The following is a 17,212-nucleotide window of genomic DNA, read 5'->3' on the forward strand; positions in this document are numbered from 1 at the left end:
GTTTTTCACTTTAGCGATTCGATTCATCATGATAAAGGTTTGAACTCTTCTGGGTGCTATCAGAACACAGAGATATTGCAGAAATTCGCAAAAATAATTTTTCTCAAAAATTTTGGTCTGATATATGTCTTTCGTTTTTCACTTTAGCGATTCGATCCATCATGAAAAAATTTAAAATTCTTCTGGGGGCTATCAGAACACAGAAATATTGGAGAAATTCGCAAAAAAAATTTTACTCAAATATTTCGAACTTTGATTGATATAACTCTTTCGTTTTTCACTTTAGCGATTCGATTCATCATGAAAAAAGTTAAAACTCTTCTGGGGGCTATCAGAAAACAGAAATATTGGAGAAATTCGCAAAAAAAATTTTACTCAAATATTTCGAACTTTGACATATATAACTCTTTCGTTTTTCACTTTAGCGGTTCGATTCATCATGATAAAAGTTTGAACTCTTCTGGGGGCTATCCGAACACAGAGATTTTGGAGAAATTCGCAAAGAAAGTCTTACTCAAAAATTTCGAACTTTGACTGTTATAACTCTTTTGGCGATAATGACAATGATAGCGATGTTGATGGCGATGATGGCGATGATGATGGCGATGATGGCGATGATGATGGCGATGATGGCGATGTTGGCAATAATGGTGATGATGGTGATGATGGCGATAATGCAATGATGACGATGATGATGGCGATGATGGCGATGATGGCGATGATGTCGATGATTGCAATAATGGCAATGATGGCGACGATGGCGATGATGGCGATGATGGCGACGATGGCGATGCTCGGCCAATCGTATTGTCACTATTATGACGGCAATGGAAATGGCAATGATAAAGTCTTGATAAAGAGTGGCAGGATTTTCACACTTTTAGAGTGGAATTCCACTCTTTTAGATAAAATTCCACTCCAAAAAATTTAAAGAGTACCTACTCATTTTCCTCAGAGGCATTTCCAATGAAAACAAATATTTGAATTGTGAATTTGTTTCGAATACTCTTCCTATGCTAATTTTGTTAACATTAATTTTGTTAGTAATATTCTTTATAATTTTGCAAAATAAATATAATAAATATTTTATAAAAACAATGAGTGGGTGCCGTTAGCGCACGGTGCGATATCACACATCCCAATAGCACATACAAAATATAAAGCAATTCCCTTTAGCACACATCTCGATAGGTCGCGATTGTGTGCACTATCGGGAAGAAGACGCGTTTATTACCGATAGCCCACATCGTCTTATATGTGGGCTATCGATAAAAAAAACGTATTTATTCCCAATAGCCCACATCGTCTGGTATATGAGCTATCGGAAAAAATTGAAATTTATTTCCGATAGCGCACATACCAGGTGATGTGTGCTATCGGGAATACGAGTACACGCGTCTTTTTCCCGATAGCGCACATAGTCGCGTGCTACAGAGATGTGTGCTATCGGAAAAGAGCTCTTATTCCCAGTAACACACATCATCTGGTATATTCACAATAATGACGCACCCTTAGCGCCTTTTTATGTAAAAATATGTATATAATTGTATTGTGTATAAAATATGTTTACATATGTTTTCTTATTTGTATTAGTATTTAAAATAATTTTAAAAATCTAATTCTAAAAAAATTACTTTTTAATTTAAAACAATTAATACAAATAATACTTTTAAAAATAATCATTTAATTTGACTTGATTTAATCTCTTAATGCAACTTTTAATTAATTTAGCTTTTCGTGCAACCTTTAAATTTTTTATTGGCGTTTATTAATTACACCTGTCAATTGTAAATGCTGTCGACGTCAATCTGATTGATATTTCTCATTTTGGAAAAATTATCGACGCCATCAACGTCAAATCAATATTGATTTGACTTATTATTTCTCCCTGGATAGCAAATGCAAAATTTCGCATAACATCCGTAACATGATTTATAAATAAATGAAATATTAACTCAATTCTATATTTAAAATTTATAAACTTATTTTATCACATTTTCTATATGAAGATATATAATTGATTATGTTATTGAATACAAATATTATTTATTAGATATATTATGATACTTAAATTAAAATTTTTTAAAGAAATGTGTAACTGATGTAAAAAGAAACAAACCATTTTTACAAATGCTGGAAACTTGCTAATCGTTAGAATGGCTAGAAAAACGGGGTCACTGATAATCGATTTCGAGGGAAGTACGAGAAGTGGCCTCTCGTACTCCATTTATGAGCTACCAACTAAATTTTAAGTTACCAACAAAGCTTTATTTTTTCATTCGTTGATAAATAAATTAAGTGAAATTAAATTAAAATATTTAATTAGAAAAAAATTAATTGTTAGCCAATTGAACATAATATCATAAAATTGAATTTTATTCTCTCATTATAAATTTGCCGTTGCCGACTGTGAAGATTTAGTTAGCAACTTTTAATAAGAGGGGAAAGCTTCTGTATCGACTGCAAATGTATTCAAAAAAGCCTTTAATTTTAAAATATTTCTAACTTTTACATTATTTTTATTAAAATAAAAATTAATTATTATACAGTGATTAATAGACACATGAAAAAATAAAATAATCAATTCTCGAGCTAGTCAGGTTGTATGCTGTCTGGTATTAGATGGCGAGAGTGGATCTTTTAGCACATTGCATTGTCGATAAGTTTAACACAAAGTTCGTATTTCTATAAATAATTATTAATTAAATTGTATTTTAAAAGTGTTGCAAGTCATACAATAATTATTTTTTTTATTTAGAAGTTTTATGTCTTAAATATTATTCTTCTATTAACTGAAAGTACTCAATTAAAAATCAAAAGGATTATTTAAATAAATCTTGATTTTAGATTCAAAATATCGATTAAAGCAGAGATATGCGCTTGCTTAAAATAATCTTTTTTTCATTCGATAGCAGAAAAATTTTACAGTTTTTGGAAAAAGTTTTGTATTGAAATGCCTGAATTTATGTAAAAATATTACAAACAATAAAAAATGATCAATAAAAATAAAACAAGAAACATCGATAAAAATTAATAACACAAACACACACACACATACATATATTGTTAATTAAAATTAATAGTTTGTAAGTCAGAAACAATTGTAGTTCATCCTTGAATATTTTTATAGTTCATATTTTATTATCTCGTAATATTTAATCCGATGGTCTTTTCTGCGATATACGAAGACTAAACTGATAATTCACTTTTATCTTCTTACATTCTTTTATCCTACTACCTTATCCGACACGCTTTTAATCGAAGAATTGCAGGATATCTAATTCAGACCCACGTGCTTAGACGTTACACGATACTGTAGATGAAAGAGAGTAGGGCTCTAATCAGTTTGTCGATAGGTAAATTGACTTAGAGGCAGTCGAGCGACGGGGTAGTTTACGGACAACGAGAAGGAAAGTGCAGCGCTATGGCAAATTTTCGTGTGACAAATCTATAGTACCGAACACGCAATAAAACCCGCGTCGTGCCGTGTTTCCTCGACGTTTTCGAAGAGAAATTGTGATAACACTGGAAACTTCGTAATAGCCTGTGGTCCGAGACTCCGAATGTGATAATGACGTTGTCTTCAATTCAGTATCAAACTGTGAAGTTCAGGGCCGTAGCGGTGTCGAATTTTCTACTCTTTTTTTTCATTAATTATTAAAATATTGAAACATTAACCATTACGAAGAATGAACTTATAAACATAACAATTTCACGCCAGATCTGCACAAACATTTCCTTTTCAGTACAGGTTACTAGGAGGGGATTTATAATTCGCTCATAAATACACATTGTTACACGGTTTTATTACTGCCTCGTACTACTCACGTACGTGCACATGGAAGGGATTTTGCGCGCTATTTTAATGTTTGGGGTTACGAGATTCCAATGTAAAAGAGACGAAAGAAGCCTTGCATGTTGAAAGATATCGCAAATTGAAACGCCATCGAGTTATCGACGATCTTTTTAACGTACCTTAAATTGAAGTTGACAAGAAGAAACGTCAGTCGTAGAGTACGTCTTAATTAATCTTAGATTTTCAATTATGATAGCTTTTAATTCCCAATTTATTTTATTACAATCTGAAAAGCAAAAGCATTATTATTTAAATAAAACTTGATTTTAGATTTAAAATATCAATTAAATTAGAGATATGCACTTATTAAAAAAAAATTTTTTTTTTATTTGACATCAGTAATACATTAAAAAAAAAATTTGTTATTGTCTTTGGAAAAAAATTTCTTGCTGAAATTTATTTTTATCAATGATGACTTTATGCCATTCGATAACTGGGAGTCAAGATGGATTCAAAAATATTTTTAAATTCTTGTAAAATCAATCTTTTTGCAGTCTTACAATCACAAGCATGTTTTGCTTAAAAATATCGCTTTTGCATTGTATGTGACATTTAATATGTTATTAATATGCAAATTTTATTGGTTATTTTATCGTTTTTTAGTTTGTCAAAATAATTAACATAGAAATACTCATTTTCAAAAAGTGATTTAAAATATATTTTAATATTTATTATAATACAAACTTCATTCATTGCTACGTAACATATTATAACGTAACTCCGTAATACTATATCCATAAGTTTATATATCTAAAAATTACATTTATATAAATTAACTTATTTTTATCTTTATAAGACGCTATTTAAAAATGATATCACAAGTAAATATTAATAAATCTGCCTTTTTAAAGAAATGCATTTTTCATGAAGAATGATTTAAAGCGATAACTTAAAGTCAGCTTATACTTTCATTACAAGCTCAAAGGAAGATTTTCTTGAGGAACAAGATTGGCTTATTTGCTTATTTCATAAATATTAATCTTATATTTATGAAATATTATTTGAAAAGTAGTGAATTCATTAAATCAAGATTACAATGAGACAGACGCATCAATTGAAACGTTCAATGTGAAATATTATTATTGATAAAAGTTCTTGATAAAAGTAACTTTTGTTGGTTCAATAGATTCAGGTAGATCGCAATCGATGATTGATGTCGACAACGTGACTCATCAACATTCTCAGCATCGATCTATGTCAATGGCTTCGTTTATGAGACACTGTGTTCAAATGTAATTCAGATGTTCATTGATCCACGAAGGACCGGAAGTGATCATTCGGCGAGAAAGATTTTCGGGCGAATAGTTACCAGCTTCCGTTCGATCTTCGTCGAGAGCATTCGCCGGATTTCCGAACGATAGAATGTGCAGTTGATCGGTGAGTGGAAAATTGGATTGGAAAATCCATCGTGTAGAGGACCATAAAATTTAAAAATAAATGTAAGTCAGGAAACGGCCCGTGAAATATGCTGGGTTACGGATTAATGAGAAAACGGAGATTCCAATAACTGATTAATAGACAATTTTAAATCATAAAGTTTCTTAATTAATATTAGGCAAAATTATTAAACGGAGCACACACACACACACACATATTACATGTTATTAATATAAAAATATTTCTTTAAAATAATAAAAAAATAAAATAATATATTATTTACTATTTCATCAAATCGTGCGCATTTGAATTATACATATTCATTTATAATTCACAAAGATAATGTAAGGCAAATAACGAATTGTTACTCATCAACATGTGGCTCTATCGGCAAGAAACAACAGAATTAAATGGGATTTTTGTGTTATTAATCGAATTCAAAATCGGATTATTAACACAATGTTGGAACATTAATAAGTTAGTATGTGAAGAAACAGTCGTAATACACATCCTTCAGCTCACACAGAAGGACCAGAATGTCTATGATGTTCAAAACGATCTTATCGATCCTTTTGCGTCGATGAATTCTTTATGACGTACTCTACATACTCTCCGTTGCATACACTGCTCTTTCTTTGGACCATCTGTATCACTCTCTATATTCTCTGCTCTCTTCAGGAATGACGTGGCACTTTCTGCTGATCATGTGCTGCTACTTGTACGCCCTATTTGACATGACCGCCCCGCATTTTCCGTGAGTACGCTGTTACATTTTCTTTGATGATATCATTTTAAATATTACAAGATTTCAGGACCAGCAATCTCGGCAAAATAGTATTTTTAAATTTGAATCTTTTTATTTGACCTGAGTGCTACTTATATTTTTCTGACGTGTGAATGCTACTTTGGATGAAAATTCATAATTAAAAACTCTTTTGGATTTTTTTCTGTTTTATATTGAAGATTCAAAAAGTTTGTAAAATTTGTAAAAATTTTTTTAAGTAAAATTTAAAAATAATATTTAGATGTATTTGTACATAGATTTATTCAAACACATATGTGCCACTACGAACTTTTGTTCTAATTCGATGGCAAAATATTAGAATAATTGAACTACAATAATGTAATGAAAAAATTCTTATTAAATATTATTTTAAACTATCAAATTTTAATAATACAAAAACTATACTAAACTTGAATTTTGGCACCGGAAAAATTTATCCACAGTAACACACTGGGATAAAACTATATTTTTATATTCTAAAAATTCCAAGAAATGTCAATTAAGAAAACCATATGTAACATTACATTTTTAATAGCAATTGTAAAAGGAGAGAGAGAAAATTATTGAAATGTAATTAGCGATAAAACTCTTGAAATAAATACGCTATTTTAAGTTTCACTATTTTTGACTTATGGTACATCATAAATTGTATCGTACACTAGATCATGTACTGGGACGTGTATGGGCAGATTATAAACGCGTTATGATTTAATAACGGGCATATATCACATCTTCATACTGCATTCCATGCGTTGGGGAAAAAACAAATTCGTTGCGACGCATTTGTTTATCAATCAATACCGCAATCACATCCTAATTGAACAAAGAAAGTCGTACGGTTAGCAATCGTGGCATCGACGTGGTCGACCCGATTGAGAAAAATAGCATCCACTCTGTAATAATGAAATTGCCAACAGACCGCGCGCACTCAGTTCTTGTAGCCTGTGAATAATTTATGAGTGTCATCGATGCTGCGATAAAAATCGCTGTAGCAGTAATATCGCTATCAAAGCTATTATTTAACTTTTAAGGTCATCATTGCAAATTAATTGCAGCTACAATATGCAATGCTTCAACCTTTTTTTTCTTTTTGTCGCAATTGGTAAGTAATTCTGTTTTTATTACTATATGACGATTATTCAGAGAACAATGTAACATAAAGTATCAAATATTCAGTAATTTGTCGTACAACAGTAAATAAAATTTTCTTCTTTATTTCTATTTAAAGATAAATAAGATAAATGTGTAAAGTAATTAATATTTTATTTTATATATTATTTTATTATATTATTCCATAATAATTATCAATATTTGTAAATATCACTAAATGGAAATAAACAAAAAAATTTTTTTTTAAATTATAAGTCATCGGTTAAATAAATCATACAATATTTTTCTTTTAAAATTGCATTAAATGCGATTCGTCATAATGAAGATAATATTTAACAAATAAACTCATGTATACAAATATAGACTATTAAAAAGTCGTTTCTTGCATCTTTCGACGTTTTAGAGAATTGGACTTCGATGAATACGGGAAAAAAGAGACCTCCTTGTCGTTGAAAGACATCCTGCCTTTAAATCCGAAGCAGTACGACAAGCACAAAGCACCAAAATTCCTCGGACAACCCACCATCGTTTATTTTCACGTGACTGTGCTCAGCCTGGACTCGATAAATGAGGAATCGATGGTGAGCAAAAAACCAACATAAGCAGCTTTCAGGAAGATTTGTTCTCCCGAATATCCCCCCCGCCCCCCTTGGAATATTACATACGCTACATCTGTATTATTTTATTAAGATAATTTTTCCCTTTTTATAACCAATTTTATTTTAATTATTATGGTAATAAAGTATATCTATTAAAATCGTATTAAGTGAATATATAAAATAAAATTACTTTACGCTCATTGAAAAGAGCAATTAACAATAAATCATATAGCGAGTTTATACTAAATTACGTAAGAACAATATTGCTTTCGAAATTGCTTCATATTTTCTGAAATTTATGACAAAGATATAATTTTTAAGACACATAAACGCAAGCTAGAAAACATTTTGTTTTCATCAGAGGAAGAACAATCATGTCACCTGCATATGGTCGCATATGAAGTGACATCTGTTCACATTATTTTTCTACAACGACAGACGTACGTGGCTGATATATTTCTCGCTCAGAGTTGGCGGGACTCTAGGCTACGATTACCGGAAAACATGTCCGAAGATTACCGGATACTTGACGTGGAGTGGTTACACAATATCTGGAGACCCGACTGCTTCTTCAAGAATGCGAAAAAGGTTACTTTCCACAAGATGTCAATACCAAACCATTACCTTTGGTTGTATCACGATGAAACGCTGCTTTACATGTCCAAGTAAGAGTCTATACTTCAGTTATTATTAATAATTATTTAATTTTGTATTTAATATTATTGTAATATTTAACAATAAATAGTTATATGATATTTTTATAAAAAATATATTAAAATTTTATTAATGTTTTTGTAAAGAATTAATAATAATAATTAATTGCAAGTTATTCGTGTCCGATAATTAAATTCTATTCAAGTCAAAAAGGATTTATAACGCATTATTATAATAATATTATATTGCAATATTAGATTAGATATATACATTTTAACATTCTTTTTCTCTTTCTCTTTTTCTCTTATTTATACAAAGTTAAAAACAAATGATTTCGTACTAAACATACATAAAGCGAGTTTCCTTCAACTGCAAAAATTAAATTTATTTGTACGAGAATACAAGTTTGAAATTTTTCAGTGAAATTTCCATACAGTTTTAGACAGTTATTCCTGCAATTATTAAATGTCATAAACATTCACATGAAAAAGACAAAGAAAATACTTTAATAGTTATCTTTTCATAAGAAATACAAGTTTTATATATGTTTATATAACAAATTTAAAAAGTTTCCAATTTAAAAAATAGATAACGTTACGTTTTGACATATTCTTTTATAAGAAATATTTAATAGTTACACATTATTTATAAGACAAAGAGATAAGGAAAAATAGTATAAAACCAAGGGTAACTTCTAAAAATCTTTCTAGAAGAAAGTTACCGAAATTGCATTACTTTTCACATAAAGATTTCTAACTCAGAAATGAAAATTATATTTAAGTTTTTGCATTATAATATACATTATTTTCCTTTTTCTATGTAATTCTTTCATAATTTTTTGCGTTATTATAATTTTTTTAATAAGGAACTGTAGTAAGCCTACAAGTGGTATGAGATATACAAGAAACGAGTCTTATAAATCGCACCACAAGTTGATAAAATGTTTCTCTGCCGTTCATGAAGTGTACACTAGCTCGTTCTATTCCACGTAAAACTTTATTTTGATACTGTCGTAAATTTTTTTTTTTACAGAAATGCCGTATTTTCTTTCTACTTCATTCAATCTTATTTTACAGCCTCTATACACTCTTTGAGAGCACGATTCATAAATTCTGGATACCATTTTCCATATTCTCTTTTAGCCATTTTTCGTCCACTGTAAAAGAAAAACAAAAGAAACATTAATATCAATAGCCAAATTGCAACGTCGTAATGCAACGGGAGAATAAAGTATTTTGTAAACTTTTTTTATCTAATCTACAAACGAGAATAAAAAAACTTTAAAGCTTTTAATCTAATGCTAAACAGTATTGTGATCATTACAAATTAACAAAACTTGGACTATTTATCTTATTTATCCTTTTTGACTATAAAATGTATCAAAAAATAGTTATTACAATTTTTCTATGAATGTAAATAAAATTTTTACTCTGACTAACGTCTCAAGTGTAATAAAGTCTCATGGCAGCACTATAGTTCTCGAATAATCCCATAAAAACGGTACAAGTACAACGCAATACAAGTACAGGAGTTGAATGTTTTTATGAGGTACAATTTAGAAACTGATGCGATTTCGACAACCTCTCTCTAATATACTTCGCAACAAAATATAGAAATCTTATCGGTACATTACAACTGTGACTTTATATCATTATTCTTCTTAAAAAAGCACCATTGTTCGTTGATATATTAACTCTTTTTATTTTTCTCCCTACATAAAAGCATTCTACTTTGCGAGAACAAAACTATGGAATACCAACGCCATACGTAGAAGTAAAAGAAGTTTAAAGAATTTGTTATTAAATTTTGAATTTTTGAGAAAAATGTTATTAGCTTTGAAACTTCAAATGATCATCCTCCCTGATAATTGCGTGCATAATTTCAATTTTTTAATATTTTTAAAGATTGTTTATACGATTCAATTCTAATAATGAACTGTTCAACAATTTTATATAAATCTATTGTCAATTCAAATGTCGAAGCATTTCAATCAAGAAAGGTAATCAAGAATCTCATTATCAGTGTAAATCTTGATGAGAAATTTTGATGCAATACGCACAAGGCTTCCATGACATTGATATATTTCTATTCGCGTTTGGCATTTTTGCTTGTAGCTACCTCAGTTTCATTTATTTCTATCTGCTGGTGATTTTAATCCAACGTGTTAGATGGAACGAGCAATAGCTATTCTGTCAAGTTTTATTGTCAATAAAATGATGTAAATTTAGTTTCCCTTGTCCTGAACGTATGTTTCATCGAAAACAAAAATAGAGAAAAGCTTCAGCATGTTCGTCACTGCAAAAATAGCGCTATCGAGTAAAACGTACTCATACCTGAAATTGAAATGTAATTTGATTAATGAATTGTATCACACAGGAAAGCGCAATATTCGTTTTAGATTGACATTGGTGCTTTCATGCGCGATGAAGTTCGAGTCCTATCCTCATGACACTCAAATTTGCTCGATGATGATTGAAAGCCGTAAGTATATATTAATTCATAAACTATACGTTATATTATATCAATATTTTTGTACACGTATAAATTGTGATATTTTCCCTATTAATAATACCAAAAAATACATTCATATTTATAATCTGTTGCAATTATTATTTACATGATTACATTATTAGCTGTTATTAATTATAATGAATTATTTATACCAAATATTTATATAATATTTATGAATAATTAAAATTTATGTTAAAATATCAAGGTTGTTTACCATCACAACATGCTTTTTTTCTACATCTCAATATATCTTACACATTTTGTTTATTTTCTTTTTAAGTTTCGCACACTACTCAAGATCTGGTATTCTTATGGAACACGACCGATCCCCTTGTGGTTAATCCGGAAATCGAGCTGCCGCAACTCGACATATCGAACAACTACACGACAGACTGCACGATCGAATACTCGACCGGAAACTTCACATGCATACAGATTGTCTTCAATCTGCGCCGGAGACTGGGTTATCACCTGTTCCACACATACATCCCCTCCGCCTTGATCGTCGTCATGTCCTGGATCGCCTTTTGGATCAAGCCGGAAGCCATCCCAGCACGGGTCACTCTTGGCGTGACGTCACTACTGACCCTCGGTTAGGCGACCTCTCCTTCCATTACCCGTGATATAACTATTCATGATATTTGCGATAGAGTGCTTTGTTCGGGGATAATGACGGCATAAATATCAATAAACACCGACAAAATTGCAATTTACTGAAAATGGTTTTAATAAATCTTTTCTTTTTAGTGAAACCATTAGTTAATTTTTTTCAATGTGCACTATAAATTAAAATTAAATAAAATTATTTGATTTTCCAGAACACAAATAAATGAAACTTAATATGTAATATAAATAACAGACGATAAATAATATGAATTTTTTTTTAATGCAATAATAAATGTTCCTATATATAAATGAAAACAAATAAAAAATACAAATGAAAAATATAATGCAATTCTTATTATAGGATAATAGAGTATTGATTATATTTAAAGTTTAGCTTATTTACATAATTAAAATGATTTTCTACGTTTGCACAAATAGTAAAAAACTAAATACTTAATATTATTTTAAACTTAAATTAGTAATACATTTAAATCATTATAAAGCTTAATGATAAAAAGAAGAGTAAATAAGTTATTTTCGTTTCACGCATATTTATAAAGATAGACGCTGCGTACGCATGTCAATTGAAATGTAACCATGTGTAAGAAGAAGAATAATTTAATATCTCTTTTTCAGCTACTCAAAACACACAATCTCAACAATCTCTACCGCCGGTCTCGTATGTAAAGGCGATCGACGTGTGGATGTCTTCGTGCAGCGTATTCGTCTTCCTATCCCTCATGGAATTCGCAATAGTAAACAATTATATGGGGTCCGTCGCCACGAAAGCCATGAAAGGATACTCGGACGAAGATCTTCGCGAGGCTATCGACGACTTCAAGGTAAAAAAAAAGAAAAAACGCAGCGCGATATTTACGACGAACGCTCCATCGGTTTCCACGAAATTGATAGTTCGAGATAAAGCGAAATGCGCAGGGCCGAGAGTAATGTGATTTCGTCCTGTCGATACGGAGCATCGCTCAATTGAATAAAAATACCAGAAATAAAAGAGACCCTGAATTGTAAACCGCAACCGAGTTACCGAACATCCGCGAGATCGTGTAAATCATTGAGATGCATAATGAAGTTACATCACTTCGTTTGATAAAGGAGAGAAAGGAAGTATTAAATTTCGCGCGGTTTTAACAATGCAAAAAAGAATCTTCATATAAATTTTGAACCAGACTTTTTAACCGTAACTCCATTTCGAAGCAGAAAACTCGCCTTAGGAAAATCTATATGTGATTGACTTTTGCGAAAGCATATTTATTTCTCAATCCGAATGTTATATGGTAAACAGCATCGGCCCGCGAAAGTGCAGCGAGATGCACTGCTGGAAAGTATTACTTCCCAAGACGAGTCATCGTATCGCGTATGGCGAGTAACTCTTCCCTCCAGTAACTTCCCTCTTGAACAAGTTCCAAAGTTTGATTTTATTGCATGCATTCGTCCCAACACTCAATTCGCAGAGAAATATTTATTTTCTCCTTTCACCCTTGTAGTTTACGCAGACTTTGCAGTTCGCCGCGAATCTGTATAAAACGCATCCCGTTTTCATTACATCCCTCGCGTAATATTTGCTCGTACTACTCGCAGCGTTTACTCTTGCTTGCTTTACGATAAAACGTTCGCGCGCGAAATAAATATCACCCTTCTTTAATAACTGGTAAGCAAAATTCGCACTTCAAGCAGTTAAATAGGTTACCTGATGATTATTATACATCTTGTCCTTGATTTGCAAACAAATTTGTATTGATGAAAGATATTAGATCTTTATAATCAGAAAGATAAAAAAAGGCTACGAGAATTTAACACAGTACCTTTTGTGTGCGTTTATTTCAACTTACCAGAGAAGTTAACTTCACTCTGTACAAAATTAAGTTATATAATTACATAATGAGTACCAACGTTCCAAACCATTTACGAGGTGCTGGTTATGAGTGAGACAAAGGTATGCCACTGATGAAGACTCATGCTGGCTTGCGGAGTCGTGGAATACCTTTGTCTCACATTCATAACCACATTTTGAAATGGTAAAAGAACCAAAGCCAAAAGCTCATTATGTAATTACAAAACCTAATTTTGTATAGAGTAAAGTTAAATGCATGTTGGAAAAATGTGCGCACACCGCGTTCACGCATTCGCACCCTTGTCATTTACACGTCCACGTATCTTTCTGTCACCTTCATTATGTATCCACACGTCCACACGTCCACCCATCCACGCATTAACACGCTACAAAATAACATTTTCCTGTACATTATTATCATTTCTCTGCACAACGAATATTGTTGCATTACACAAATTTTCATCTATAAAAATATAATATGCCTAAAATTTATGAATCTTATTTATTAAAAAATAATACGTAAATATTTTTATTTAATTTTTCAATTATATGTTAAATTTTAATTCTAATACAAAATGCTTTAACTATATAATATCAGTGCAAAACACGATCTAAGAATAAATATTCATTAATATTCGTTAAAAGATTAATGAAATCGTCGCCTGTAAGTATGATAATTTACTTACCTTGCAATAACCTTGATTAATAAGGTAATTAGAGGAGGTAGCGTAAGTCGAAATAAATAATACTCGCAAAATAATTTTCTATATTTATTACTTTCGTGTTGTATTTTTAATTTCTTTTTTCATAGACGCCAATGAGGCCAGATGCCGAAAGAAGTAGGAGTCCAACGAGGCAACCGACGGTTCAGTGTAATCAGTGCTGCCATGGACGAGACACCGCCATATACATCGACAAGGTTTCCAGATTTTTTTTCCCCTTCTCGTTCTTCATCCTTAATGTCGTCTATTGGAGCACATTCCTGTAATACAACTCGACAAAACGTATGCTCGACTCGGCGAGAGTGAGCTTTTAAAGACATCGAATTACGAAAAAAGTATCACGAGGGAAACAGCTCACGAAAAGTATATGCTAAAAACTATCATGTATAAAGTATGACACAATGAAAGAGTTTAGTAGGAGTGGTATTAAATTTACATGTTTATTGAAAAAACAGTTAGTGTTTTTGACAGATTGTGATAAAGAGAAAAATACCGATCTGTGTTTATTACAAAATTACATAGTAAACTCCTATAACAAATTATATAAGAAATGTAACATAATAGATATAGGTAAATAAAATAGTTAAAAAATATTTAGAATATCTTTTAACTTTCATAAACATCGACTAATTTATATTAATCATTTTTTTATTAATCATAATTAGTAATCATTATTTAGATTATCATTAAGAAATAATGTATTTGTAAACTTTAAATGCATTTAAATGTAATCAATGTATATTGGTACGTCGTAGAATGTTTTAATTCACTGATTATTACACATGAATTACTCACCTGTTCCTCAGATTTGTATTAACAATGCCATAATGTCAAAATCAAAAAAATTTAGAGATAATATTTTATTAATATTGTACTTTATGATAAAATTGATGAAATTATACCTCTGGTTATCATATATGAAATAAAATATGCGTAATATAAATCATCTCTTACGTTATAATTTTCTACGAAACTTTTAATTTAATTGCTACTCGAAATCACAAGATATTTGTATTAATTGTAAATAAAACAAAAATAATTAGAAAAAAAGTATTATAAAAGAAGGTAGAATAAAAGAATATTTAAAAAATAGTTGAAAAAAAATATTTTTAAAAAATAGTGATTTCACAAAGATGAAAATTCAACTGATACTCGTTGTTAAGATATATATCATAATATTTTGCAATATGTATGTAAAAACATAATATAATATTTCCTAAATTATTAATAAGAAATTGTTACCAAAAGTAATGCTAACATCATTCGAGTGCTGTTCTGTTCACTAGCCGAACTTAAATGTCTTGCGACAAGTTAATGACGCATATTGTCTGACACATTACGAAGTATTACTACTGCAGACCACTACTGTCTGGTAATAAATTGTGCATTTACGTCAACGTTTCTCAACTTATAACGCAATAACTCGCTTATAAATAACGTCTTGGATGAATCCAAAACATTTGTAATAACTTCAAGAGAGAAATTAATATTTATTGTATATATGAAAATGAAAACAAGATTTAGAGCAAAATAAAAAATCGTTAAGAAATATAGAAGTTTATATCAAAATAAAAACTTATGTATAAAATAAAATTTGCATGAATTTTGTCTTTTTAAAAATGTAAAGTACAAACTAAATTAAAAATTTTCTCAGGATCGAAGCATTAAGAAAGATATAAAGACTAAAAGATGCTTCAATTTGAAATGATCTATAATGCCAAGAGATGTTTTACTTATATATGCTGTAATTTATCAATGTACGATATAAGAATAAAATTAATCATTTATACTTGTGTTTCGTTCAAGTACCTTTCAATTACATTACGATCGCTCGTCATTGTTCAAGTAAATTCCGAGTCATCCTTGCACAAGTTTTTATTTGAAGACCTACATGCAGCGATCGCAAATTTCCTCAGCGTAGAAAGAGATCAACAGTCACAATACTGCAATACAGAAATAAAACGTAATAAAATAAATAGAATTGAGTACGGCAAAGATAAAATTCACAATGTGTGCAGCGACAGTTGGAAACAAAGATATTTATACGCGTGGCAAACAACATATAAATGTTAAAATAATTCAAACAAATCAAATTATTTTTTTGCTGTATTTCTCGTGTCGATAATAATCTAAATGTTATTTATACTATCCTACGATCAATAAACTAATAATTGTGTACTCATAATAAACGACAAACGAAGGCAACTTTTGAACAAATAATTAATTAGTAAATGTTGCTGAGAAAACAAATAATTAGACCGCTGTAAATGTAGCTCTGAAACAAATAATTAGACCAATATAGAATATCCTAAATATATTGCAGGGGCCAAATAATAGGTTTCAAAAATCAGAAATTTTGGGAAGTCTTTAAAAAATAATCTGAAAAAATATAACAATATTGTTTTTACTTTTCTGATTACATTAATCAATAATGACAATGTGTCCTATACCAAAACAGTCAATTAATTTTATAATGCTTATTACAAATATGTCCGTAAAAATTTAATCTTAGCATTAATTTTTATGTATAATAATGGTAAGTATTAATACACTGGTCAATAATTTGAACATTAAAATGTTTATTTTGTTTCTAGTTTTTAACTTTTCTATTTATTTATATATAAATATATTATATGTAATCTTGAAAAACATTATATTTATTATTAGCTTTAATTCAAGAAGTACAAATTATATATGTCATATAAGTTTCAAATTGTTACATATTGAAAACAAATAGTCATATCGAAACAAAACAAATGCAGTTTCAAGCTAAAGCTTGATAATTTGTGTGTGGCACAAAATTTCGAAAAAAAATTGATGCCAGTGTTATGTCATAAAATTCTTTAAATCATCGTTTTTTGCCTTTTTGACACTATTTTTTTTTAATTGTAAGCTGATAACCAAATTTGATCAATCGATTTATGTTCAGCAGACATGACTATTATATATGTATATAAATAAATAAATTTTATATAAATCTACAATATATGTATATAATATATATAAAAAATGAAAAAAAAAATATATATATATATGTATTGTATGTAAAATATGCTGTCAAAACAGATATTATGCGGACCTCAATTTAAAAATGGTTCATACCATTGATTTATAGCATAATCTACCAACATGAAAAACATTCTA

General features: G+C 29.8%; 2 protein-coding genes across 6 annotated transcripts in view; one reads left to right on the forward strand and one right to left on the reverse strand.

Moving 5' to 3' along the window:
* Nucleotides 1-3,164: 3,164 nt before the first annotated feature.
* LOC105197076 (glycine receptor subunit alpha-2) lies at nucleotides 3,165-14,334 on the forward strand. 3 transcript variants are annotated; one of them, XM_011163300.3, is made up of 9 exons: nucleotides 3,165-4,014; nucleotides 4,983-5,233; nucleotides 5,912-5,987; nucleotides 7,531-7,708; nucleotides 8,165-8,391; nucleotides 10,779-10,861; nucleotides 11,172-11,483; nucleotides 12,134-12,339; nucleotides 14,158-14,334. In XM_011163300.3, the coding sequence occupies exons 3-9, from the start codon at nucleotides 5,914-5,916 to the stop codon at nucleotides 14,332-14,334; spliced, it is 1,257 nt and encodes a 418-aa protein (XP_011161602.1). In that variant the 5' UTR covers nucleotides 3,165-4,014; nucleotides 4,983-5,233; nucleotides 5,912-5,913. The 3 variants fall into 3 exon arrangements, with proteins under 3 accessions (XP_011161602.1, XP_039310223.1, XP_039310224.1); XM_039454289.1 differs by lacking the exon at nucleotides 3,165-4,014 and having other exon boundaries at nucleotides 4,935-5,233; XM_039454290.1 differs by lacking the exons at nucleotides 3,165-4,014; nucleotides 4,983-5,233 and having other exon boundaries at nucleotides 5,591-5,987.
* Nucleotides 14,104-17,212, reverse strand: part of LOC105197075 (potassium voltage-gated channel protein Shal) — a 124,998-nt gene continuing 121,889 nt past the window's right edge. For all 3 annotated transcript variants that reach the window (XR_005575685.1, XM_039454287.1, XM_039454285.1), the window contains one exon: nucleotides 14,104-16,011. Coding sequence is in view for 2 of the 3 variants with exons in the window: in XM_039454287.1 (XP_039310221.1) it covers nucleotides 15,997-16,011 (15 nt within the window). In the remaining variant the exon portion in view is untranslated. The remainder of the gene's footprint in view (nucleotides 16,012-17,212) is intronic.

Source organism: Solenopsis invicta, chromosome 10 (genome assembly GCF_016802725.1).
Source record: "Solenopsis invicta isolate M01_SB chromosome 10, UNIL_Sinv_3.0, whole genome shotgun sequence".
NCBI classification, from domain to species: domain Eukaryota; kingdom Metazoa; phylum Arthropoda; class Insecta; order Hymenoptera; family Formicidae; genus Solenopsis; species Solenopsis invicta.

What these genes read in the sequence shown, in the direction of transcription:
- LOC105197076 (XM_011163300.3), top strand. Translation starts at nt 5,914, where the DNA reads ATGACGTGGCACTTTCTGCTGATCATGTGCTGCTACTTGTACGCCCTA. An exon ending in ATGACCGCCCCGCATTTTCC is followed by an intron (nt 5,988 to 7,530) that starts GTGAGTACGCTG and finishes TCGACGTTTTAG; the next exon opens with AGAATTGGACTTCGATGAAT. An exon ending in CGATAAATGAGGAATCGATG is followed by an intron (nt 7,709 to 8,164) that starts GTGAGCAAAAAA and finishes CTACAACGACAG; the next exon opens with ACGTACGTGGCTGATATATT.